General features: G+C 46.0%; 2 protein-coding genes across 7 annotated transcripts in view; one reads left to right on the top strand and one right to left on the bottom strand.

Moving 5' to 3' along the window:
* Nucleotides 1–391: 391 nt before the first annotated feature.
* The window catches only part of EIF4A3 (eukaryotic translation initiation factor 4A3), a 359,684-nt gene continuing 335,935 nt past the window's right edge, over nucleotides 392–24,140 (top strand). The window contains exons 1-12 of one of the 2 annotated variants that reach the window (XM_066316419.1): nucleotides 392–620; nucleotides 799–871; nucleotides 1,598–1,664; nucleotides 2,584–2,646; nucleotides 3,075–3,207; nucleotides 3,915–3,995; nucleotides 4,288–4,429; nucleotides 5,166–5,304; nucleotides 5,760–5,875; nucleotides 6,351–6,458; nucleotides 6,543–6,670; nucleotides 6,772–6,790. In XM_066316419.1, the coding sequence (XP_066172516.1) occupies nucleotides 455–620; nucleotides 799–871; nucleotides 1,598–1,664; nucleotides 2,584–2,646; nucleotides 3,075–3,207; nucleotides 3,915–3,995; nucleotides 4,288–4,429; nucleotides 5,166–5,304; nucleotides 5,760–5,875; nucleotides 6,351–6,458; nucleotides 6,543–6,670; nucleotides 6,772–6,788 (1,233 nt within the window). In that variant the 5' untranslated portion in view covers nucleotides 392–454 and the 3' untranslated portion in view covers nucleotides 6,789–6,790. Of the gene's footprint in view, nucleotides 621–798; nucleotides 872–1,597; nucleotides 1,665–2,583; nucleotides 2,647–3,074; nucleotides 3,208–3,914; nucleotides 3,996–4,287; nucleotides 4,430–5,165; nucleotides 5,305–5,759; nucleotides 5,876–6,350; nucleotides 6,459–6,542; nucleotides 6,671–6,771; nucleotides 6,971–24,140 lie in introns of those variants that run through there. The other variant, XM_066316418.1, reaches the window with a different exon arrangement.
* Nucleotides 8,851–24,140, bottom strand: part of ATL2 (atlastin GTPase 2) — a 39,748-nt gene continuing 24,458 nt past the window's right edge. For 2 of the 5 annotated variants that reach the window (XM_066316409.1, XM_066316413.1), the window contains exons 4-13: nucleotides 23,138–23,242; nucleotides 22,365–22,415; nucleotides 20,247–20,303; nucleotides 19,571–19,663; nucleotides 19,136–19,274; nucleotides 18,203–18,330; nucleotides 16,065–16,121; nucleotides 15,250–15,321; nucleotides 12,597–13,028; nucleotides 8,851–10,696 (exon numbers count right to left, since the gene is read on the bottom strand). In XM_066316409.1, coding sequence (XP_066172506.1) covers nucleotides 10,577–10,696; nucleotides 12,597–13,028; nucleotides 15,250–15,321; nucleotides 16,065–16,121; nucleotides 18,203–18,330; nucleotides 19,136–19,274; nucleotides 19,571–19,663; nucleotides 20,247–20,303; nucleotides 22,365–22,415; nucleotides 23,138–23,242 — 1,254 coding nt within the window. In that variant the 3' untranslated portion in view covers nucleotides 8,851–10,576. Of the gene's footprint in view, nucleotides 11,218–12,596; nucleotides 13,029–15,249; nucleotides 15,322–16,064; nucleotides 16,122–18,202; nucleotides 18,331–19,135; nucleotides 19,275–19,570; nucleotides 19,664–20,246; nucleotides 20,304–22,364; nucleotides 22,416–23,137; nucleotides 23,243–24,140 lie in introns of all 5 variants that reach the window. The other 3 variants (XR_010743307.1, XM_066316412.1, XM_066316410.1) reach the window with 3 other exon arrangements.

Raw genomic sequence — 24,140 nt, 5'->3', positions numbered from 1 at the left:
GAGAGAAGACTGAGGGGGGTCTCATCAGCCATACGTATATACATACAAGTATCTCAAAGGCACGTGCCAAGAGGATGGTGCCACGCTCATTCTAATGGCAGCAGGAGGAGCAGTGGCCATACACTAAACCACAAAGTTCCACTTCAGCACGGGGAACAACTTCTTTGCACTGAGCGCGGCAGGGGCACCGGAACGGGCCGCCCAGGGAAGGGAGGCCACGCATTCTCCCTCTGTCTGGGGGCATTCCAGACCCAGCCGAGCCGGGTGATCTCCTGAGGGCCCTGCACAGCCGCGGCCATCCCGTGGTGCCGTGCGCGCGCCCCTTGCCCTCTCCACGCGCCTGCCACCGCCCCCGCTCGCTCCCCGCGCAGGCGCGCGCCGCTCCCGCTCCCCGCGCAGGCGCAGTGGCGGCGCAGGGCGCGCGCGGCGGGCGTTGTGAGGCGGCGGCGCGGCCATGGCGGGGTCCGCGGGGTCCGCGGGCGGCTCGGCGCGGAAGCGCCTCATGAAGGAGGAGGACATGACTAAGGTGGAGTTCGAGACGAGCGAGGAGGTGGACGTGACGCCCACCTTCGACACCATGGGCCTGCGGGAGGACCTGCTGCGCGGCATCTACGCCTACGGTGGGCGGCGGGCACGGAGGGGGAAGGGGCGCGGGGCGAGGGACGCGGGGCCGGGGGACGCGCTGAGGGGCGAGGAGCGGCTCGAGGGCCGGGGCAGGGCCCGGATGTGGGGCCTGCCGCGCCTGCGCCGTGCGGCCGCCGCCGGGGCCTGGCCTGACCGTGTCCCGTGGTCCCGCAGGGTTCGAGAAGCCGTCGGCCATCCAGCAGCGAGCCATCAAGCAGATCATCAAGGGCAGGGACGTGATCGCCCAGTGAGTGCGGCCGTAGCGGGGCGGGGGGTGTCGGTCACACTCCCTGCCTTGAGGCTGGAAGCGGGATCGGCCACCCGTGGGGCAGGATGTGGGGAATGACCCGGAATTGGGGCACTGGGACACGTTGGCCAGAGCAGCTGTCCCATCCCTGGAAGTGCTCAAGGCCAGGCTGGATGATGCTCTGGGCAACCTAGTTTGGTGAAAGGTGTCCCTTCTCATGGCAGGGGGGATGTTGTTTAATTCTCTCCCAGTCCAAACAATTCTGTGGTTTTACGATGTGACAAGCAAAACAGTGAAATTGCCTAACTTTTTGTGATTCTAACAGTGGTTAATGCCAAAGTTTATTAGGCTTAGTTACTGTAAAAAATATGTGTTGGGATATATGGATATGCATCCCACTGAAAAAATCCTTTCTTGGTCATTAGTGCAAATTACTAGCCTTGCAAATTGTATTGGCTTATTTGTCATTTACTTGGAAAAAAGTATATGTGTGGCAGATGGCAGAAAGTTAAAACGCTGGTCTGATAAGGAGTGAAAATGCCAGATCTGTGGACCCTGGAGCGTTCTGTCCCAGCTTCTCAAAGCTGCTTGACAGCAGATGAGGCTGTGATCATGACAAGCCTTTGGTACTGCTGAGTTCTGTGCAGTGGAGGGGTGGGATGTGTTGAAATTGCCTGGGCTGTTTGTGCAGACATGCAGAGTATTCAGCACACCTCTGTTTCTCAGGTCACAGTCGGGAACAGGGAAGACAGCAACATTCTCAATATCTGTTCTACAATGCCTGGACATACAGGTAATCTCATAGTAGCACGTGCTAAAAATAATTTTTACTAAATCACTGGTCTTCATCATAAAAGTGTGTTCTCTAAGAGTGAATAAACGAAGCTTGACATTGAAATCTTTTAATTACAGGCAGTGAACCTCAGACAGAAAATGACTGAGAATTTCACCACACTCTGTAACAATTTAAGTGTTAAAGCCAGTTTGGCAAAATAATTTCAGATGATGTCCTGTAATCATAAAGCTGTCTTCAACAGCTGACCTCTTTCACCTGTTGGGGCAAAGTTAATCTCTCAGCAAGCAGAATTGTCTTCAGACAATCCTAACAGCATCATCAGCGTGTCTGAACAACTGCCACACATTGCACAGAATCAAACCCAGGTGTTTGACTACACTGTCTGCTTTTGTTCTGCTCAGGGGCATCGTATCCATCTCACAGTTTTGGGGTATAACTTGGGTGTGTAGATGCAGTTGAAGAAAAGGATGGTTTTCAGTGGGCTAGGATCTCATCTGTCACTGCCTGGGGACATAAAAAAAAGGTTGCATGTTCTAAGTGGAAAGGGCAGCTTTAGCTTTATTTCTGTAAGGTGCTCATAAGACTTCAAGAGTCGACATTTCAAAGCTTTGTCTCGAAGTCCTTGAGCAGTGGCAGGTGTTTGTCTGAACCAAACACACAGAACTGAATCAGGCTGGAAATTTGGTCTATTCTGCAAGAAATGTGCGCACTTTTTTTTTTTTTCTTTAGCACAGAATGTTTCAGCCATGCCATTTCACAGCTCTGATTCAGTGAATCCATCTTGCTGGCTGTGATTGACTCCCATGGGGTTCCCCGTTTTCTGGGATTGACTCCCATGGGGTTCCCCGTTTTCTGGGATTGACTCCATGGGGTTCCCCGTTTCCTGGGATTGACTCCATGGGGTTCCGTGTTACAGGTCCGCGAGACCCAAGCCTTGATCCTGGCGCCGACTCGGGAGCTGGCTGTGCAGATTCAGAAGGTAGGAGCCCTTCCATCCTTGTCTGTAGAGCACTGCCAAGGCCTTGGGCGAGTGTTCTGGTGTTTCTCTGGCAGAGGTCAAAGCACAGCTTTTTCCACTTTTTCTTTGTGTTCTTGAGAGACATAACAAAAGTGCCATATGGTACAGGGCCCTTTGCTCCTCAGCGTTGTATTTGTTACTTTGGGTTTTGCACAGCCCTGACTTGAGTTTTTAGGGCCAGCACTTCTAAAGCAGCTGTGATCCCTGGGGAACTGAGTTCCCAGTGTTTTAAGGCCTGCTGTTGTGGAGGTTTGGGTAACAGACATTAAAAATCCCCTCTAACTCCTTGTTCGGACATCTCTGAAAAGCCCACGGAGCTGCATCTCCTCAGGAATGCAGCCTGAGGAGAGCTCCTGAGGTACTGAATGCATTTCTCTGTGTGCACACAGGGGCTCCTGGCCCTGGGAGACTACATGAACGTGCAGTGCCACGCCTGCATCGGGGGCACCAACGTGGGTGAGGATATCCGCAAACTGGATTATGGGCAGCACGTTGTGGCCGGCACCCCTGGCAGGGTATTTGGTAAGGAAATTTACTGTAACACTGTCAATGTAACAGCTGGGTGAACTGCAACAAGGTGACAACTTGCTGCTGGTGTGCCTGAAAAGGCTACACAGAAATCAGTGCTGGTGGTCTTTTCATTTTCCCTGTTCGAGTTTTGCTTTTCATTGTTGAGGTGACTCTTTATGTGGTGGCTTTGGAGAAAGGAGGAAGTAATACAGGCCCTGGATCTTCAAAGGGATAGGAGCCAGGCCTACATGAATGCCAAAATTAGGCTTATATTTTCTGTGTCCTGGTGGTTGCTGCATGTTTTTTAAATCAGGTGCACTTGCAGCTGGTGCCTTCTGGCTTCACTGTGTGAATAGTTTAACATTTACTGTTTAACATTTACTGTGGCAGTTACGACAGGGGTAGTGTTGGCCTTCAGGCTCACATCTTCTGGGTCTCTGAGAAACATACAGCCCTTAGACAAGCTCCTGTCACTGGGAGAACATGAGCTGGTCCCAGCAAGTGAAAAAAAAACACAAACAAAACCCCCAAAAATTAGCAGCTGCCAAACTGGGCTGGTTCTCAAACAGGATCTGTGGATTCTGTTGACAAAAAGTTCATCTGGCATTTTGTATTTATCCCATCTGTCCCTCCTCCACCAGAATGCCCTGACAGGGGTGGGAGCAGTCTGGGCTCACCTTCTTGAGAGCATTCTCATCTCACAGAGTGAAATCTTGCAGATATGATTCGTCGTAGAAGTCTGAGAACTCGTGCCATCAAAATGCTGGTTTTGGATGAAGCAGATGAAATGCTTAATAAAGGTAAAACATCTGTCTCCCTTTTGCTTGCTTTCTCCTTGCTTCTTTGAGGTTCTAGGGTGTTCTAGCTAGCAGACCCACTTCTAAAAGCTGGTTTTTAAGAACACAGACAGTCATAGGCTGTAATGGGTTGAAACTACAGAACATGCCTTGTCTGATGTTAGTGATTCACAGAGCAATGTTCATCCTATAGTGCAGACCCCGAGCTGAATTCCAGCTCAGACTGTGAAAGAGTCTGAGCATATCTGGGAGAAGGATGTGCTAACTGTGCTGTGTGGCTTGATTTGCACTGCAGGCTTCAAGGAGCAGATTTATGATGTGTACAGGTACCTGCCTCCAGCCACACAGGTGGTTCTGATCAGCGCCACTTTGCCACATGAAATCTTGGAAATGACCAACAAATTCATGACAGACCCCATCCGCATCCTGGTGAAACGGTGAGTGGGTTTCCCTGGAGAGAACAGGCACTCTGAGTTCCTCCTGCCCTGGGCAGCTCACAGTATTAACTGATTTAAATGTACACAGAGTCTCATGTTCCTTCTCTGAGTGTCTGCAGATGTGCTTGTGTCCTGTTTTCCAGCAGGGGCTGACTTACCTCCCTGAGTTTATCCTTGTCCAGTTCCGTGTGCTGCTGCTCAGCCTGGCTGTCCCCTCATTCTCCCATGGAAATCTGTCCTTCACACTTACCCAATTCCTGGGCTCCCCAGAAGATTCCTGTTATAATTTCCTATCACACAGCAGGCAGAAAAACCCTTTTAGCTGACTGATCCTCAGTGTTGGAGTTTACACCTGGTGGTGTCACAGGTCCTTGTGCACTGGGACTGGGGAGGAGTCTCCCTCTTGCCCGAGCTCTTACACTGCCCCGTTTAGTACATTTGAGCTTCTTGAGACTTTCCTCAGTCTCTCTTGTCAAGAAGCTGGAATGTAAAGATGAGGATAACAGAAATATTCCCCTTTTGGGCTGTGTGGCTGGAGCAGAGCAGTTCCAGTCCCTGCTGAAAGGGTCACATTCAGGGCCCTTCCTGAAGCTGACTTTTCCCAGGACTTTGTAGAGCAACCTGGACTCCATGTGGACCCAGCAACCCACAGAACACAGGGCAGAGGGGTGGGCTCTGGTGAGGCACATCCCTTCCTTCTAACTGCTGTTCATCTCTTGTGGTGTTCTTCCTGCAGTGATGAGTTGACCTTGGAAGGGATCAAGCAATTTTTCGTGGCTGTGGAGAGGGAAGAGTGGAAGTTTGACACCTTGTGTGATCTCTACGACACGCTGACCATCACCCAGGCTGTCATCTTCTGTAACACCAAGAGAAAGGTACAGGGGCCAGCAGAGGGCCATGGTGCTTCCTGAGGGTGACTCAAACTCTGCTGGGTTAGTTCAGAGGCATGTCTGCTCCCCTATTTGGACATAGTTCAGTAGGACCATGGGTTAGACCGCTGGGATGTGCCTGACTTAACAGAGGCAGAGCTGACACAGCTGACAGGAATTGCCTTTATAGAGAAGTAGGTAAGAATGTGCTCAGTCTAATTGCTTATAATTCCTGGAGCAAAACCAAATTTTCTGAATAAATGCTCTTAATTAATTTTCTTTCGGGGCTTGTGGAGCCCTGTATCATGCAGCTGATGCTTTGTAAGGATTATTTCCTTCCCTTTGTCTCAGAATGCTTGTGGAAGTGTCTCGGTCCATAGCAGCTCATCTCAGCAGACACGCTGGAGCTTGGCTGCTGTGTTTGGCTGTGTGAGCAGAGCTAACCCAGGCTGTGTTCACAGGTGGACTGGCTCACAGAGAAGATGAGGGAAGCCAACTTCACAGTGTCATCCATGCATGGAGACATGCCCCAGAAGGAGAGAGAGTCCATCATGAAAGAGTTCAGATCTGGTGCCAGGTGAGTGCCCCGGATTCTTCCATCAGTGCTGCCTCAGGGCAGGGACACCCAGAATACCTCCCTCTCAAGGCTTTGCTCAGCCCAGATTAAGGACAACTCTAATTTGCATCTATCTCCTGTGGTGTTGAAGGGTTGAGACATTGCCACTTTGCAAGGAGGGATCCTCTTACCTCTGGGTGTAGAATTAGTCTGTTATATTTGGCTGAAAACATTGTGAGTTGCTGCATTTAAAATACGTCAAGGAAAAAATGTTTGTGCTCCATCCTGGGTATTTTGACCACTTGGGAGCATTATTCCTTCTGAAAGGTCTAACCTGGTTTGGTCCTGCCTTGACTGAAGTTTGGTGGTAAAGCAAGAGCCGGCTTTCCCTGCAGCAGAAGTGTGGGTGCTGCTGTGGGGAGCAGGAATAGCAGGAGCTCTGTGCTGGAGCCTGAGCACTCCCAGAACAGCCCTGACCGTGCCCCTCTCTTTGCAGCCGAGTTCTCATTTCCACAGACGTTTGGGCCCGGGGCCTGGACGTGCCTCAGGTGTCGCTGATCATCAACTACGACCTGCCCAACAACAGAGAACTCTACATCCACAGGTAGGCTGGGCCTTCCCCTGGGGCTGGGGGGGGAGCTCCTGCTTCCCACAGCAGCTCCATCCCCTGTTCCCTGTTCCCGGGCAGGATCGGCCGCTCGGGCAGGTACGGCCGCAAGGGCGTCGCCATCAACTTCGTGAAGAACGACGACATCCGCATCTTGCGGGACATCGAGCAGTACTACTCCACCCAGATCGATGAGATGCCCATGAACGGTCAGTGCTGCTGCTCCCCCTCCTGGGGAGAGCCCGGCAGTGCTGGGCTGTCCCACACACCCACTTCATACCTTTAACTCTTCCCTTTTCTCTCCTTGCAGTGGCTGATCTCATCTGAAGGTCCGGGATTAGCAGGAAGTTGTGCCGTTTGGTACCCTCCCCAATTCTGTTTTGGACCCACATCCTTTTATCGTATTTTTGGTCATATGTTCTTAAGTTGAGCTGCACTTGAGAACTTGTGTAAATATTGTCTCTACTCCCACCCATCTTTTTCAATAAAAAAAGGAAGTTTGACCATAACCTGTGCTAAATTACTTTAACCCAGCATAGTAACAGGCTGGGAGTATTGAGATACTGCCATACTTGGCTAGCATAATGAAACAAGACATTGGACACTCCCCGTATCTGGGTTCATAAAATACAGGGCTTCCTGTTCTCTACCCTTTTTTTATTGTTGTGCCACACCGCATGATGTACTTTAAAGTTTCCTTAACCTTTAAGGATCAGACATCTACAGGAAAAATCTGTGGCTTAGCCCTAGCCTGCTTTAGGAGAATTGAGTTACGAGATAGCCAGAAATTTCCTGCTGGTTACATCGTTCTAGAGCCAGAAATCACCACACTTAGTGCTCCAGATGAGGATTTGCTGTCCCAAGGAACTTGGGCACACACTTCCTGATCAGCAGGTATCCTGTCCTGTCACCTCTTCTTTGTGCTGCTGTACCCTGTTACGTCTGCCCAGTCACCTCTGCTCTGGTGTCTCTCTGGCAGATGCTGGACTTTGCCAGCTCTAGGATCTTCCATGTAGCATTCCTTTGTGAGGCAGGAGTTGGCCAGAGGTCAGTTCCATCTTGTGCTCTGTGCTTTTCCAGCTGAATTCGGCTTTTTGTGTGCTCAGGGAGGACAGGGGAAGCAAGGCCTGAATACACCAGTTTGTACAGAATTGATCAGCTCTCAGAACTCCTTTCTGAGTAGCAGCAGAGCAGTCCAGGGTAGCAAAAGCAGCTGTCACCTCCTTTAAAGCCCTGTGAAACTCCTCAGTTCCCTGAGGAACCCACTCCGTGCACCAACTTGGTGTTAACAGTACACCAATCGGGAATCGGGAGTACTAAGCCTGTTCTACCAGGAATACCAGTTGTAAGGGGTTACATGGAGGTGAGGCCACTATAGCTTCATGCCTCCCTGTGCCACCAGCAGCAAGGCTGAGCCAGCATTCCCCCTGGGCACACACCTGTCCATCCAGGTCAGTGTTCAGCACCAACACCCTCAGCCTGCCCCTCCACCTGGTCACCGCATTCTGGGGCTCTTGGGCCTCTGGGCAGGGAGGCTGAGCTCATGCAGTAGCAGCCTCAGGCCCAGCAGTGTGCTCCAGAACCAGCAGCTGGACATGGCCCACAGCTACAGTTACTGCTTCAGCCCAGCCCTGCACTCCCCACTGTGCCTACCCTCCCTCAGCAGCTGGCCTTGAGACACAAGTTTGTCCTTAACTGGCCCTTGCAGAGAGTCACACATAAAAATGGCACCCTACACCCTCCATCAGCCTAGGCCTTGTCCCTCCATTTGCCTCAGGCAAAAATAGCCATGTCCAGCCCATAGCACTGCCCCAACAGCTGGCTCGCAGGCCCCTTACCCACTTACTGTTGAAGTGACACCACCTCACTCCAGCTGCTGCCTCTCCAGACATGCAACCCCTGTGACCCCAGGTCCCATCCCACTCCCTGGAACTTTAAACCTCTGTGCCCACAGGATGGAGTCCTCTCTTCCAGGAAAGGGTGAGATGGGGTTAACAGTCATCACAGCCAAACAAGGACTGCCCCATGACCAGCCTCTTTTATCCCCTAAAACGTGAGTTTCCCACACTTCATTAAAAGTAATCTTGACCCCTCCCTTTCCCTGCCTGTGCTCCCTCCCACAAGCTCAGGGGGATTTTGCATTCATGCTACAACTTCGTGGCACAGTGCTCAGGAACTCTTCCCCCCACAAATCCTGAACAGGAGTCCAGATGAAGCCTTGCAACTCCTTGTCCACTTGCTGGAAGAGTTCTGCTTTTGCCATGGCAGGGCACAGCCTCAAATCCAACCTGCACCTCCCTGGAGACCACGAGCAGGAAGGGCAGGCATGACCCTGCCAGCCCCCTGTGTGACATTTGATTAGTAAGAGATTAATCACCAAAGCATTGGCTTGTTTGAATAACAGTATTTAATCTGTACAGGTTTGAGATACCATAAAATGCGACATTCCTACCTCATCTTTAGCATCATTCCCCTGGAGCTGAGCCCTCGCCTGCAGAGGGCAGGAAACCACCACTCCCCAGCAGTTCTTTGCCGTGCAAAGGTCACAGTGCAATTGCTTTTGTCCTAAACAGATGACTTCCCTCACTCTAGAGAGGGGAGATGTTAAAGCTCAAATGTTGATGAAAATTGTTACCACTTAGGAATACAAAAAACCCAGCGATTGCACACAGCCATTTCCAGCTGAAACTAGAGCAGTTAATTACTCAGCTGCCTTGACACTTCCACACAGCTGATGCTGACTTAGCCAAGAATGAAAGTAAAGCCAGTAACAAGATTTCAGAGTGATACAATTGTTGGAGGGCAGAATCTGACAAGCAACTCCACAAGTCAAAAGCGTGCTCAAGAACAGCAGGAGGTTTTCCTATACAGGGAGGGGGAATGAGCTGGACAGAGGTCACCTTCCAGAGACAAGCATGAGAGGAACATCGGCTTCAATAGAAAGCTATGAAGTACAATAGAACAGATCTGTTCATATAATTGTCAGGATAAGTATTTGACATAGTTTATGTAGTAGAATACAATACTTGAACATCTTTTAAAAATAAGCACGGATTTCATTTCATATATACACAACTGATTTTAATCATGTACTGAAAATAAATTACAGGAAATAACTTTAAAATGCAACAGAAAGACAAGAGTTTCACAACAAACATTCCCACTGATTTTCCCAAGGGGGTGAGAGATTGCAGTGCTCAAGGCAGGTAAATATCACAAATATATCAAAAAACTTCAAATTGTTGATGCATTCACACATTTACATGAGCCACAAACATTCCTTTACAGGAACTGCACTTAGCTACCACGGAACCAGGTTTTGCCATAAACTACAAAACTTTGATACAAAATCGTATTTATATATTTATATTTCATATACATGCCCTATCTGTGATTTCTTAAAAAATAAAAACTAAACACACTGTACAGACAATCCTAACTCATTGCTTGGTAGCTGTAGGCAACATTTTTGGATGGAATTTCTCCCCCAGTAGAATTAATGGCAATATTATATACATGAAGGCTAAATGCAGAAAAAGACAGCTCAGTTGGGATATGCACCTCCCTGGGGCCCAGGCCTGCGAGTTCAGGGCCAGGCACGGTCTGTGCAGAGCCACTGCCTGCCTGACACCCAGTTCTGTGAGAGGAACCAGCACATGCATCTGTGGAACGCTGGGAGAAGGCAAGAAAGCAAGAGACGCATTGTGATGGAGGGGCTGCTCCCAGCTGGGGACACGGGGCTGCTCTGACACTTCCCTGAAGCCAGCTCCTGCAGGGGACAGGCTGCCCTGTAAGCCAGAGCCTGCACGGGCTCTCAGCGCTGGGGGAGCTCCCCCTCCCTTCCCGAGCACGGGCCACCGGGACGTGTCAAACTGAGCCCTCCCTCCCACCCCGGCGGGCTCCATGGCACCAGTTAGTCTGAGAAGCTGAGCACTGACAAACTGAACTCTTCCCCGGTGATGGCAGCAATCTGTGAAGCCAATCACACTAAACTACTTCTACAGTTGATTGTAAACTTTGGTTTATTTTTATTTATTTTTTTATTATTATTGAGTTCTCATGGTACAGCAAGCATGTCTAGGATGAGAGGGCAGAGTTGAAGAGGAGACGAACTGTCAGTCTGTCTTTAGTCTGGCATGGTGAGCCACCTGCTCGGTCAGGCCTGCTTTGATAGAGTTTTTTACAGACTGCCTCATATGATCCTCCATCAAATTATCACTCATGGGCTTCAACACCTGTGGAATGAGAAATGTGCAAAAGAAACAAGAAAATGAGGTAACCAAGGAAAATTAGATATAAAATCATATAAAGAGATGAGACTTGAAATCATGAAAAAACTTAGAATGATGAAGTCTGACACAAAGTGGCATGAACTGAAAGAGAAATGAATTTTGCTGCTAGAATAATGAGGTTAAAGCGGTCACATGCTATGGACACAAGTGATACCCCTCCTACACAGCAGTAATTTCACTGAATTCAAACCACTTTACATTTCCTAGAAGATGGATGTGCAATTCCATACCCCATATGCAGCATCAGTCTGGTATGGTTACAGCATTTATGCAGACCGGCCCAGACGGTCCAGCTTATTGTCCTATATGTGTAAGTGTGAACACTTCAGATACAGAAAGAAAGTTAAAAATACTGGCTAGTTTTTCTTCTTGTTATTGTTGGATGAGAGTCGCTGTCGCGGCACTGATGTGAGAGCACGACGAACCGCTCGGCGTCTAAGGACTTCAAAGAGTTTGGAAAACACCTAAAACACGAATTCAGCTGTTAGGGAAAACGGCTCTCACAACACAGCAGAAACTCAATCAAGATCAGAACAAAAAAAACAACCCTGATTGCCAGTAACTTCTCACCTTCCTGGGATTCCTCTGAAGCAAGGAGGGAAAAGAAAGGCAGAGATTCAGAAAAATCAACAGCAAGAGTAAGGATTTAATCAGAGTGACTCAGACAGGACCTGCAGTGCTCTGTGTATTACTGGTGATGTGAAGCTCTAACAGCAACACTGCTGAGGTCTTTTGGAGACCACCTTCCTCCAGCCCACAAACGGAAAGCTCCCACCAGCACAAGCAAAGTTTCTCCCCCTTCCAGGAAAGGCAGCAGCCCAACCAAGCCTTGTGTGCTTGGGGTATCCTGCAGCAGCAGCAGCCCCAGTAGTACTGGAGAGCCTCAGATGTAATCACTAGTGAGTGGTGCTAACTCAAGATTTCGTTACCCATTTATTTACTGATGCTCATTTCCCTGTTTTCAAAAAATCCACCTTTTCTGCTCCAATGTAACTCAAAACCTGACTGGGACCCTCAGCAGGTTGCTCAGACAGGCCTAGTGTACCAGTGCCTAGGGCACAGGAATTTTCCAGCTGTGGAAGCAAGCATCTGTGCAGAAGGCTTCAGGTAGTTATCTGCTCATGCCTCACAGGACACACTTTAATGTCCCCCCAGATAAACTCAGTGCACCCTTTATTTCCAGCCACAATAGCAAGAAAGTGTTTCTCTTCTGGTGGCACTGGAGAGAGCTAGTCAGAATGCTCCAAAAACTACTGGTCAGGAATTCTCTACACTAGCCTTACTGGCACAGCTGTGTCAACAGAGTTCAGGCGGCAAAATCTCTACACAGAATATTTTCTCCTCCAGCTCTGTTGTCCTTACACTCACATCTTTTCTTTCAGGAGTTTGTTGAGTATTCCTTGCAAACAGCAGTTGCACCCACTGAAGCTGTCACAGACTGCACAAGTCTCCCTGATGGAAGAAACCTGCTGTGCACACTGTGGTAGCAGCTGCTGAAATCCATCACCCAGCCAGTTCTCTTCAAGGACTAATCAATTCCTTGCTCTCAATAAGGTAAGAGTTTTCAAGAGTCCCTTCACTCTTTACCATCAAAGCACTTACTAAGTAACCTTCTGCACCTTCAGTAGCACTTCTTGGATAATATCCTAAGCTTATTCAACATTCCTTGTGTGCAGCATCTGTTCCTGAAGAGAGCAGTCACACTAGTGAGCAGATTTTCCCTTTGGCAGCACTAGCATTCTCTATTAGGTCTAGACCAGCTTTTCCCTCTCAGCACCGAGCAGAAACTGTTTGAAATGTCTGCTCAAGACAGCAAGATTTTGCAATAAAAACAGATACCAACCTGTTCCCATATAGCTTCAGCGATCTGATCAATGGCTGTTCCAACTTCTCTGAATTCCCCAGAGTACTTAACGTATGCCCAAGTACAAAACGATATAAGAGCCATCCCCAGCACGAGATTACACAGGGCAGCTATGGAGTTCATGCCAAGGAACCCAGTCACTCCTGAGATTATGTACATGGCAAACATGACTGCAAATAGAGTGGCAGGGGTACGAGCAGCATAAAAGATGTTTTTGCCATCGTTGTGCTTCACAAAGTTTGCATAGATCTCGTCGATTTCCACCTCCAGTTGCTCCTGGTAGCGCCGGCAGAACTCCTCCCCTCCCATCTTCTTGACGGAGCGGAACTGCCGGATGGCGCTCTCGCGGAAATCCTGGTGCTTCTGCTCCAGGTCCGACGGGGCAATGTAAGGCTTGTCTCCCCCACACACCTGTGGGAGCAACCACAGAGCACAGTCACACCCTGAGCTGCTGCTGCAGCTGCACACAAATCCCCTCCTCCCCCTGCAGCTCCGCTGGCCCCGAGAGCCCCAGCAGTGAAACAGCCAATGCTGGAGCCCTGCGAATTCCAGCCTTTCTGTGCTCACAGGCACTGACCCCCAGGCAAACACTGCATTGACCTGAGCCCGTGGAAAAGGCTCCAAAATTGAGTGACAGCACTGGGATTGTGGGTGTGGAGTTTGGATAGAAGTGTGGGATATCACAGGGTACAAAACTCAGAGCTGAAGGGTTTAGAATATAGTAATAGATATAAAGCAAGATGGAGGTTTTAGGGCAGAGGCTGAGTCCTCATTTTTCACCTTCTTCTCCATGGCTCTGGGTGGTGTTTTGTAATTGGGTAGAAAAATCCACATTGTGGGCCAGGGGTGGTTGGTTCTTGGGTTAAAAGTAAAAATAATTTAGGTGTCATTTTATAATTGGACAATTTGTGCTTAAAAGGCCTTGTAGAGAGAGAGAGACAGAGATATTTTCCACTTAGTTAGCTTGAACTCACAGTCTATGAGACTGTAACATTGTTAAGAATTAATAAACATCTGAGTCTGAACAGAAAGTGCATCTCTCAAGCATTTAATCCCAGCTCTGACAGGAAAAGAAAACAAAAGCCACAAGCCAAAGGTATTTTGGATCATGGCAAGGCAGGAGCCTCACCTGCCCAACCACACACAGACCCTCAGCACAGGACTGAACTCATACTTCCACTGCTCTCTTCAGGCAAGCCCAGAAGCACAGGACGACAGCCACATCCCTGCTTTTCCCACAATGAAGCCTTCCACATCCACCAAAACTCCCTGGAAAATGTCTCCCAGCCTCATCCTTCAGAACAGTGTTTTTCCATCACCCAGAGCTTGTTAAACACAGGAGGTACTGAGGGATCAGGAGGCCACCACACAAATAACTGCCACTGTTTTCTTACACTATGTGACACTGCACCTGTTGTTCCTTACATTTCAGGTCACTAGGGGGACAGTATTTTGGTTATGCACACTCAGCAAAGGAGGGCTTTGGTTCATGAGGACAACTCAGAAACTGCAGCAAGAACTACCTTTACATAATCCAGTTTTAAATCCAAAGAGTTCCCACTTTTGTTCTTAAAAATAGAACTTTCAGAGCTGTGTCAGATCAAGAACATCATATGAGACATCTGGATAAAAACTATTCCATAATTTGTGCATATCTCTAAAGCGATATAAAAATATACAGTACTGGGGAACATTACTATGGAAACAAAGTCTGTTTAAAAGAACATCTGTTTCTGTTTATTCTCTGCTTCAAGTTAGAAACCTCACAGCTACAGTATCTCAACAACCATTGAAGATTTAAGTTTGGAAGGCAGACTTGGCACTTATTATAAACAACACATTTACTATTTCAAGACGTTTTCCAAAATAGGAATAGAGGAGTTCCCTTAAACCAGCAGAACATTCTCCAAACAGCCTGCTAACAAATGGAACTGGCTTGTCTGCCACTAGCACTAGCTCTTACTTGAACTTCAAAACAGAAAGCTACTTCAGCAATTAAGACCACAATTAGCCTAATTAATGGGGAGCTATGCTAGTAGCATCTTCTCACACCTACTGGTCTTTCTGGTTGTACAGTTTCACAGTCAGCACAGTCCTGTTGAGCTGTATGAGACATGTAATGGTTTTCAGAATTTCCTATGATAAAACCTGGCATATCACTACATTAAAGTATGAAATCCATCCAGCATTCAGCTTAGAATCATATAAGATCATTATCTTCAAGAGAAGAAGCAAGTGAAAAATCACAGACACGGGTTTTTCAAAGTTATTCTTGTATTCCAAGGGGGTTGAGTTTTTTAATCACTTCAATCCTTGCATTTCACAGCTGATGAATGCCCACAATTCAGAAGCAGAACTAGAATTCCACCACAGTGCAACCCTGACTCAACAAATGTCTGCTCACCTGCTTGTGCATTTCATGTCAGGATTCTGAGCTGTCCAGGGAACTACTGGGTGGGAATCCTGCCAACACACCCATTTCACACCTCCCCCGCATCAGAGCAGGGGCAGAAAACACCCAAGTGCTGGCCCTGAGTTACCCCCCCCCTGAAATGCTCACACACAGAGGACAACAGGGACGCTGAAGGGCTGCATTTGCATGCAGGTGTTCAGGAAAGTTGGGCCATCGTACCTGCTCCATGCCTTTGCTGTACAAGTCTTTAGCTCCTGCCACAGCAGCAAGATTGTTCGCCTCAGCTGTTGCCTGGAAAACAGGGAACATCATGTGTCATTGACAGCATTCCCAGTTTTTACACAGTATTACACCCAAAGCCTTCAGAGCTCCTGATGGCCAGGAAAAGGCCACACAAAAACAGGTCAACTTTAACAATATACATTGTGCATATTGCTGCCTTTCTTCAGCTTTCTAACACAGCTGCAAACAAACCTCAGCTTGCTTGTACAGGCTTTTCATCATGAGCAATCTTCTCAGTGCTCTACTGTTAGTAAGCACATAAGGGTCACTAAACTGTTATATATTAATCCTGGTACTGGATTACTTCCACTACCTGAGAGGAAAGAAGGAAGCTGGTATTATTTCTGCATTGCAGATGTGCAGTTTTGGTGTCAGTTGTAATTGCCAAGTTTGTTAAGAATTTAATACTTATTTTCTACCTGTGTCATGTCAGGGACCATTATTGTAGTTAAAGCTGCAAGATGTCATTTTCTAGATCTCCCAGTCAAACAGCAAGTTACAGAAAACTCATGCTTACAGGGTAAAACAGCTGAACAACCCAACCAACCAGATACATCCCTGCCCCACTTGGTTGATGAAACTGAGGGAAAAGTACCCAACCATCACAGTCCAGGTGGCTTTCAAAGCACACTGACCCTTCAGGAACTACAGCTGTGTGGGGAGCTTCAGGCACACAGCAGTCATGAACATTCAGTTGTAAAGAACTTAGAAACTACACACCATCTCATCAGATTTGAAAGAAAATCAAGTACCTGCAGCATAGATTTTGGATGAGGTAGCTCCTCTCCTTGATAGATTTTGATGTAAGCCTAAATGGGAAGGAAAAAAAAAAAAAAGGTTTATTTTTCTAAACATTTATGTTTAAGGAGAGTAAGAAATGAGGGATGATACAAAGACAGAGCTCAGATTATTTCTTTCTAATAGTGTTAAATGCTAAATGATGCAATTTTCTTTATAAAAGTCTGGCTTTTTTTCACCTTCTCTTTCCTATGCCTGAGACTGGGGCCAGCAGGGCAGCAGAGCACCCTGAGGAGACACCAGCACTGTCCCAAGAAGTGACAGCAGGTTTCTACTCCTTCAAACACAATAAGGTCTTTGCTAAACAGGGAATATTCACCCATAACAAGAGTGGAGATGACTATCCCAGCCTTTCTGGCAAGAGGTTTGCCCAAACTTACCCAGTGCTGGGAGAACCAATACTGACATCTCCCCACATGCCTTCATCTACTGACGTGTAGGAGGGGAAAAAACCAGATCAAGGCACTTAATGCAGACAAAACACTTTCAGCAGCTAAAGCAGGCAGCCTGTCCCACTGTGCCCCACCCCAGTTGTCCTCAGGTGTCCTTTCTTTCCCCAGGGTTCAAGGGGGCTGGAGGAGAACACACATTTCATTCCGTGTCCAGCCCATGGCACAGCTCCTGGGGCAGCAGCCCCTCCAGTGCTTTGGACAAGCTTTGCAAGTTACACCAGCAGGGCCACTCTCAGCCCCTTCGAGGGGCCTCTCTTCACACCACTGCTGCCTTCCTGAGAGATTTTTGCTCCCAGGGAGGAGAGAACAAGGTTATCAGGGTCCCCATGCACTCTATGCTTTAGGTTGTAGAACAGCCTACAAAAACATATAGAGTTATACAGGACTCTGTTCCCTTGACACCCTCGGTGCTTCTGGAGCTATTTCCTCCAAGTAAAAGCCCTCCAGTTTCCAACTCAGGCCTCACAGTCTCAGCTGCAGATGCACAGTCCCAAGGGACCAGCCCTCTTTAGTTACATAAGCATGGCATTTCTGCAGCACCCCACAGCGCTGCTCCCCGACTGCACACAGGATGTCAATCAGCTTTCCAGCAGAGGTTTCACACTTGGGTTTTTAGGATTGTGTCCTTTCTAAACTGCTGCTGAACATGCACTCCCTGCATTGTACCCAAGTGGGCTCTACTAGAGAAAAACTGGAGCAAAAAGCAACGTGCAACCATGCAAACAGAGTGACTGAACCTCTGAGCTCCTGTGTTGATTCTACACCTGTCACTTCTGCACCCCACACCAGGTCTTGCCTTTAAAAAGTTACTTTGTTTTACAAGTGAAGTTGCACCAGCTCTGGGCTCCAATTCCTTCATTGCATAGTTTGTTCCTTAACACAGCCTAACTTTTCTACCCCGAAAGTAGCAATGCAGAATTCCTGTCTTTAGGAGACAGTGGCATCATTCTTACGAAGCCAACTGTCTAAGTCATTCCAATTAAAAAAAAAAAAAAAAAAAAAAAAAAAAAAAAAAAAAAAAGGGGCTACACACACCAGACCAATCAGTGGTGATGCAGAGATTATGTTATCACATTTCTGCTGGTGTCACCATGATACCAAAAAAGCTCAAGACTAACAGCTGTGAGTATCATACATAAATATTTCAGAGCACAGTGGTGCTACACACATGCAAGGGTTTAGAAAGCACCTTCCTTGCATGTTAAAAATCCAGGTGGGAGTATCTGAAATTTTCATTCTATACCTAGCAGTTTAAGAGCTGTTTTCCTATCTGTACAAACCACATTAGATCTACTTTAATTAAAAAAAACCAAAACAAACCAAACAAAAAAACCCCCACAACTGGGATTTCAAAGCAGGAAAAAATATCTAATAAAGCTTGAATTATTTCAGCCTATTCACAGAGAGGAAAATAAAAGCCACCAACCCACAAATTTTGCCAACAGTAGCTTGCAAAGAGCTGCACTGTTAGGAAGTAGTGTGCCAGTTCTGGAAAGTCAGGGTAATGAAATGAAAATACAAGTGAGCTGATCAGCGAGTGTCAGCCTAGATATCTTATCTTCTCTGGGAACAACATGGCCTAAAATTAGAATACTGTCTTTTAAGCTATTAACAGAAATAATTAGTATGAGTTTGCTTACCTTGAAGTATTCTACAAGATCTCTACAGGTCACCTTGGATCCACTAATCTCTTTTTCTACCAAGTTTTCAGGGGCAAGCAGTAACGGTACCAAATTCCGCAGCTCATTCTTAAACTCCTCATCTATATCTAGTAAAATTCAATCAATTCCAGGAAAAAGGGGGTTAGTTTTCAATCTTGTATCTCCGAAAGGAGCACTGATAGCCCACAATCCTTCTAAATCCACAGCATCTCAACTCTAAACTGCATTTTTAAGGTATTTAAAGGCTTACATACATAATATAGCTTTAGTAAATTCTACCTAGTCATAATCTACCAATCTTAACTTCACACTGGGAGAACAAGGTCCCACTGTCCTGCCAATATTTAAAATGCATTTCCCCAATTACACCAATGCACAGTGACCCCACAGGTGTGTGCCCTCAGCACAGCGGGAGCTGGCATCTCACCACTGCCACTCACTTTTACAGCCTTTGCCATTCTGATGCATTCCCTCTGCCTCTTATTCTGCAGGAGCAGAACCCTGTGGCTTTTATTTCAGCCAGTTCAGAGCTGACCTGTGGTTCAGTAAGTTCTTAGAGAAAAGCCTTTCCAGAAAGCAAAGTCTTTAATCTTGGGAGTTCTGCCTTCTGGAGCACTTAGTTATCTTTGGAATTTCTATTTAATGACCTTTAAGCATGTCTCAAATTATCAGATTACAACAAACAGCTAGACACAAAGATTTCCATTCCCTCTGCCTCCTTAATTCCTCTGCTTCCAAACCACCAAAAAGAGCATACAATGCACATTTCTAAATCCTGCAGTTTCACCTTTTAGCCTTATATTTTCCACTCAGGCATTTCAATAGCAAGCCATTACAGTGCTTAGCTTCCATCATCTAAGAAAACAAACTCAGTGATCTGAATCAAGAAACACAAAATGAAAAGCTTCCTACCATTCAATCTCCCATCAAAATTTGGATTTGTTGCAACTTTAAGACCAGGGTGGGGCAACAGGAAACACCCAAGATTACTGAAACAGGAGTGAATATGCTTCCTTACATTCTGTAGCTCTTCATGTTGGTTTTGCTTTACCTGAAGGAAAAAAAAAAAAAAAGGCAGTAAGAACTGCTAGCAGTTTTACAGCACTGCAATCAAGATTAACCATCATCTTAAAAGCAGTAAGAGTACAAAAGTGTATTTAAGCTTTTGGAAAAGCAAAAGTTTAAGCTTTTATTTCTGAACCTAATAATGTTAAACTTTTCTTGTAAGTAAGTGGAAACTCCACAAATGTATTTTATCAGCACGAAGAGGCAGCTCATGATGCATCACTGCCTTGACAGCAAGGTGTCACTTAGAAGATCAGAACAGGATTACTGAGGATAACTTACCTGCAATCTTTTCTCCAGGAACTTTTTTCCTCCTTCCAAGCCATATGCATGTTCATAAGGATAACTCCAATCTCTAATTAAAAACATTAGTGTCTGCAAGAGGAAGAACAACAGCAGTGAATGGTTTGCATCATTCCTAAGGTCAAAAATTCTATCACGTGTGATTATTTAAAGTATTTGGCTGCTCTAAAACTAAACATCATAGATTACAAGCAAGGATACTATGGAAGTTTTTTTGGTATATCTGGCTGCTCTAAATGAAGCAGCCTTGTAGCTCTGTAGTGCAAGAGTTTGCTTTTTTTTAAAAAAAAACCTAAAACACCCACCACCAAACAGGACCTTTTCACAGAACCATCTATCACCAGCAAAGACCAACCGTATCTCAGAGAAATAAATAAAAAGGCAGCACAAAATTTTTCTCCTTAACACATGCACATCACTTGACATATTGATTCTTTTTATGTCTTATAACCAAGCACAAAGCTATACTTGCCCAAAACATGATCCTCTTCAGCATTTTTCCACTGGGTTTTTGCAAAGCCATATGGCAATAGTGAAGGAAAATTAGCCTTGCAAACAACTGGTTACCTTCAGCCCAACTAGTTTCTCTTCAGAAATTATCCTGAGCTCATTTTCTACACATTCAACTGCTTAAATCCCTTTAACATGTAGTTACCTGAAACGGCTTTTGGTAAATTTCCTCCATAGCTAGTCTTCCATATTCTGTAAACAACTGAGAGAAAGAGCAGTGTAAGGGTATGTCACATAGAAAACACATTTTTCTGCTCTGAAATATTCTATTATGTCACTAAAAAATAAAAGCATTCAAACTTACGTCTTACTACAGGTTGAGAATGGCAAACAAACCTCAGTAATGAGTATATCAACCCTCAGTAAGTCTCAGGTAGGAGACATGATTCCCACAGGCTTCACAGTGCCATTCCTGAACTGTCAACACACTGCAGTTTGAAGTGGGTGGCTTGTGGGCTATTCTCAGAGAAAAGCTGGCTGCATTTCTCACCAAGCCAGTTCCAACACTTACTTCCCAGGCTAAGGAGGTAAGCCTGTCTAACATTTGCCCCTTACTTCCCACAAAAGGTTTATTCCTGGAAATCCCTGGGAACTTGGCTCTAGCCAATGTATCAGACATTTAAACACAAGCCAAGTTCAGCAGCCTCTCAGATCTCTGCTTCAGCCCGTGACCTTAACTAACAATTGTTCCTTCCCTCCAGCAGAAAGGCAAGGCTCAGCTCTCTTCCTCTTGCTGCTTTCACCATCTCTAATGGCAACAGCAGCATTCTGAGCAGCCAACCCAGCCACAAGAACAGGAATGAGGGAGAACTGTGCTGGCTGTATGGCAGAGCAGTACTGCCAGGGGTCCATCCAGGCCCCTCCTCACAGATACTGGAGGTTCAGATGATGGAAGCACACCAGAATTCTCCAGTACCAATCATTATTCTGCACTGAACTCACTCCTGGGGAATCTCAGGTGAATTCTGGCTCAAAGCTCAGTTCCAAGGTTGATCACAAGAGCACCTGGGAACTTACAAGAGTAATTTAACACAGCTTAACTGGCCAAGCACCCATAAGAGTCTGGTTTCTTTGACCCAAACTCTTCTCCTCATTCACTTCCCCTCTCAATGCAAAAGGCAGTCAGAGACTAACAGTACTTCACAGTTACATCAGTTCCTGTTAGAAGAGAAATTTGGAATTTCCTTCCCTCAGACCATGATTCCTTACTGCAACTTTAAATGCATGGATGTCCCCTACCCAGTGCTTTTATTTGTCATCCTTCTCCTTCCCTTCCTTCCCTCAAATCTCACCCTCCAGTAGAACAGAAATAGATTGTTTTATTCAGATTACACTGTAGCTGTTAAAGGACCAGATTCTCAAGGGAAGCTTGGCTTACAAATAATTACCTATAGAGATTTTTATTTTTTTTTGTTTTCAGTGCTTGGTTGGGATTTTTTGGGTTGGGAAGGGGGGTGCTGGCCCAGTGATACAACCCTGTTAATTGAGAACAGCTTCAGAAGACCACTTTTAGTTAGTGCTCTTCTACTTCTGTTGTAGCACTGAAGACACAGAACAGCTTTTACTCGTGACAAGGTCATGGCCTTGGCATTTGGTAATACACAAGCTATTCTCTAAAGCTACAGGTTTTAAGCTAAGGAGATAAGGCTCTTGCACCATTCACATGAATTCAAAATTCAGTGGCCTGTGGCCACAATGCTCCATTAGAGGATAAAAAAATACATGGTGAAGGGGAGACAACATTTTCTTGCTTTTATTTCTAAGCAGAAATAAAACTCTGCAGAAGTTTCTCAGCTGAAAAACCAGAGATGGCTTCTGGGCAGAAGACTTTCTGGCTTGACCCAAACGCCAACACTTCCTTACAAACTGGTTATGAAATAACATCAATTTTCCTATTTTAGGAAAAAAGTGAAACATTGGAATTTCAGCATTAATTATTTCCATAAATCATTTTCCTTTCTCATGTTTTCAGGAGTTTCAGAACTTGCCTAGTGCTGAACAGAACAGAGAACAGAGTCTAAAAGAATCAGTCAGATTAGAAGCCTGTACTATTTTACCTCTACACTAGCACAGTAGAAGCATCATGGAGTTAATGCAAACACAAATTTTTACAGACTGTACCAATTTTAGTGTCAGGTCAAATTCAGTGTTTTACATGAAGCAGTAAACAGCTCCCAAGTCAGATACATGAACAGTAACTTCTAGAACATTGTCAAGGCTATCAGTTCAGAAGTAGTTTAACAGAAATTCACCATATTCCTACCTGCAAATGTTGAAGGTCATCTTCCTGAATATTCTGAGACAAGTTGTATACCTGCAAGAGACAGTCAGAGAATTACAGTGTCACATGAAACCACTGTCTTCCATTCATAGAGTCTCTTTCATACATTGAGTATTTCTGCTCCCTCCAGAAAAAGTGTAACTACACGAAAGTCAGCAAGTAGAAAGGTGTCACAGAACACATCTCAAACAAAAGTCACCTCCTTATTCAAAAACAATCCACCAGAGCCAATGCCATAGGATAGAAGGACTGATCCTTTTAGGTTGTGGCCTGAAGAACGTGACTTGTCAGCCCTCAAAAACCTGCTCACTTTTGGCACTTCTAAGGCACAAGCTAGCTTCAAAGTAGTTTTGAGTACAGCATAATTGTCAGGAGTTTAACTGACACTTGAACGGAAGCAGCAACTTTAGTTTGGCTGATCACAGCTTAATGTCACCCCAAACTGTATCTACAGCCTTAAAAAACAGATTCTGTAACACATCTGTAAAGAAGCAGTTCCTACTTTGACATCTTGGAGGGAAGGGGATTTCCCAGTTCTGTCAGCAATTTAACTCAGCCTGGCCTTGCACAACCTTGACTCCACAGAGCAACCTGGGTACTTTATGTACTACACTGAAAATAGACAAAGTATGGAATTTTACATCAGAGCTGGAGGAAGATACACAGGTGAACTTTGCAAGTGTGGCTCAGGAGATATTCTTTGCATGTTCAGGACAGAGGGTTCTGCCATTATTTGGCAGCACAGATGTTCTCACCTGGACAGAGCTCGTCATGGTGCTCAGGGCAAAAACCGTTGCACAGTCTTTGATAGTGGATTGGCTATCAAAGGCACCTTGGGTATCCATGAGTAGTACAGCAACCTGCAGGGTTTAAAGAACAACAGCAGTTAACCAGCTCAGGGACCCTCACACCCCAGGCCACTGGTAAGTCCTGTTTCCAGCAGGGCAAGTCTCTGTCCCTATGCCTGCCTGTGGAACCTCAGCCTGCACACACCCACAGCTGCGTAAGCAGCACCCAGAGGGCCCTGGCATCAGCCTCGAGTGCCTGGCCTTGCCTGGCCACTTTCTCCCACATCAACAGCTACTGGGGGTGCCCTGCAGAGTAACTGACAGCTCTCCTCCACTGGAAGAACATCAGCCTCAGCTCCAGACCTAGCATAGTTCATTAGAGCTACAGGTATTATTTATTTTTTTATATATATATTATTAATATATATAAATGTGTGTTTATATGTATCTTAAAATAATTATTTTTCAGCAGAAAACAAGATAATTGATACTGACTATCTGCTGGAATGACAAGGAAGGAAGCGATATTAATGGAAAAAGTTTCAGTCCAACTCTCATCTTTGGGATCTACGACACTTCCCTTCTCTTTTCCACTGATGAGCAAGAACAAGTGAGTGATTTCTTCCCAAAGCATAAGCAGATTCACACAACATAACTGGTTTTTAACCAGAGAAATGTTTGGTTAGCTGTGAAATTTGTTAGAACACCACTAAACCACTATTTTTAAAATCCACATCCCACAGATTGGGCATCAGATGCTTTCTTTGCAAATGCAAAGGGTATGAAATTTAAATAACCTAAAGCTGATGGTTCAGAACACAAACAGCTCAAGATCACCACCACTATTGTGGAGTAAATATTTATTAATGACATTAACACTTTGTTTCAGCATGAGCAACTCCAAGTAAACGCTGCAGTTAACTGACTTCAGAGTTAAAAAAGAATCAAGTTAGTGCTTTTTTCCACCACA

Source organism: Sylvia atricapilla, chromosome 3 (genome assembly GCF_009819655.1).
Source record: "Sylvia atricapilla isolate bSylAtr1 chromosome 3, bSylAtr1.pri, whole genome shotgun sequence".
Classification (NCBI taxonomy): Eukaryota; Metazoa; Chordata; class Aves; order Passeriformes; family Sylviidae; genus Sylvia; species Sylvia atricapilla.
The sequence above is the reverse complement of the archived record's forward strand: the minus strand, read 5'-3'. Positions and strand labels throughout refer to the sequence as shown.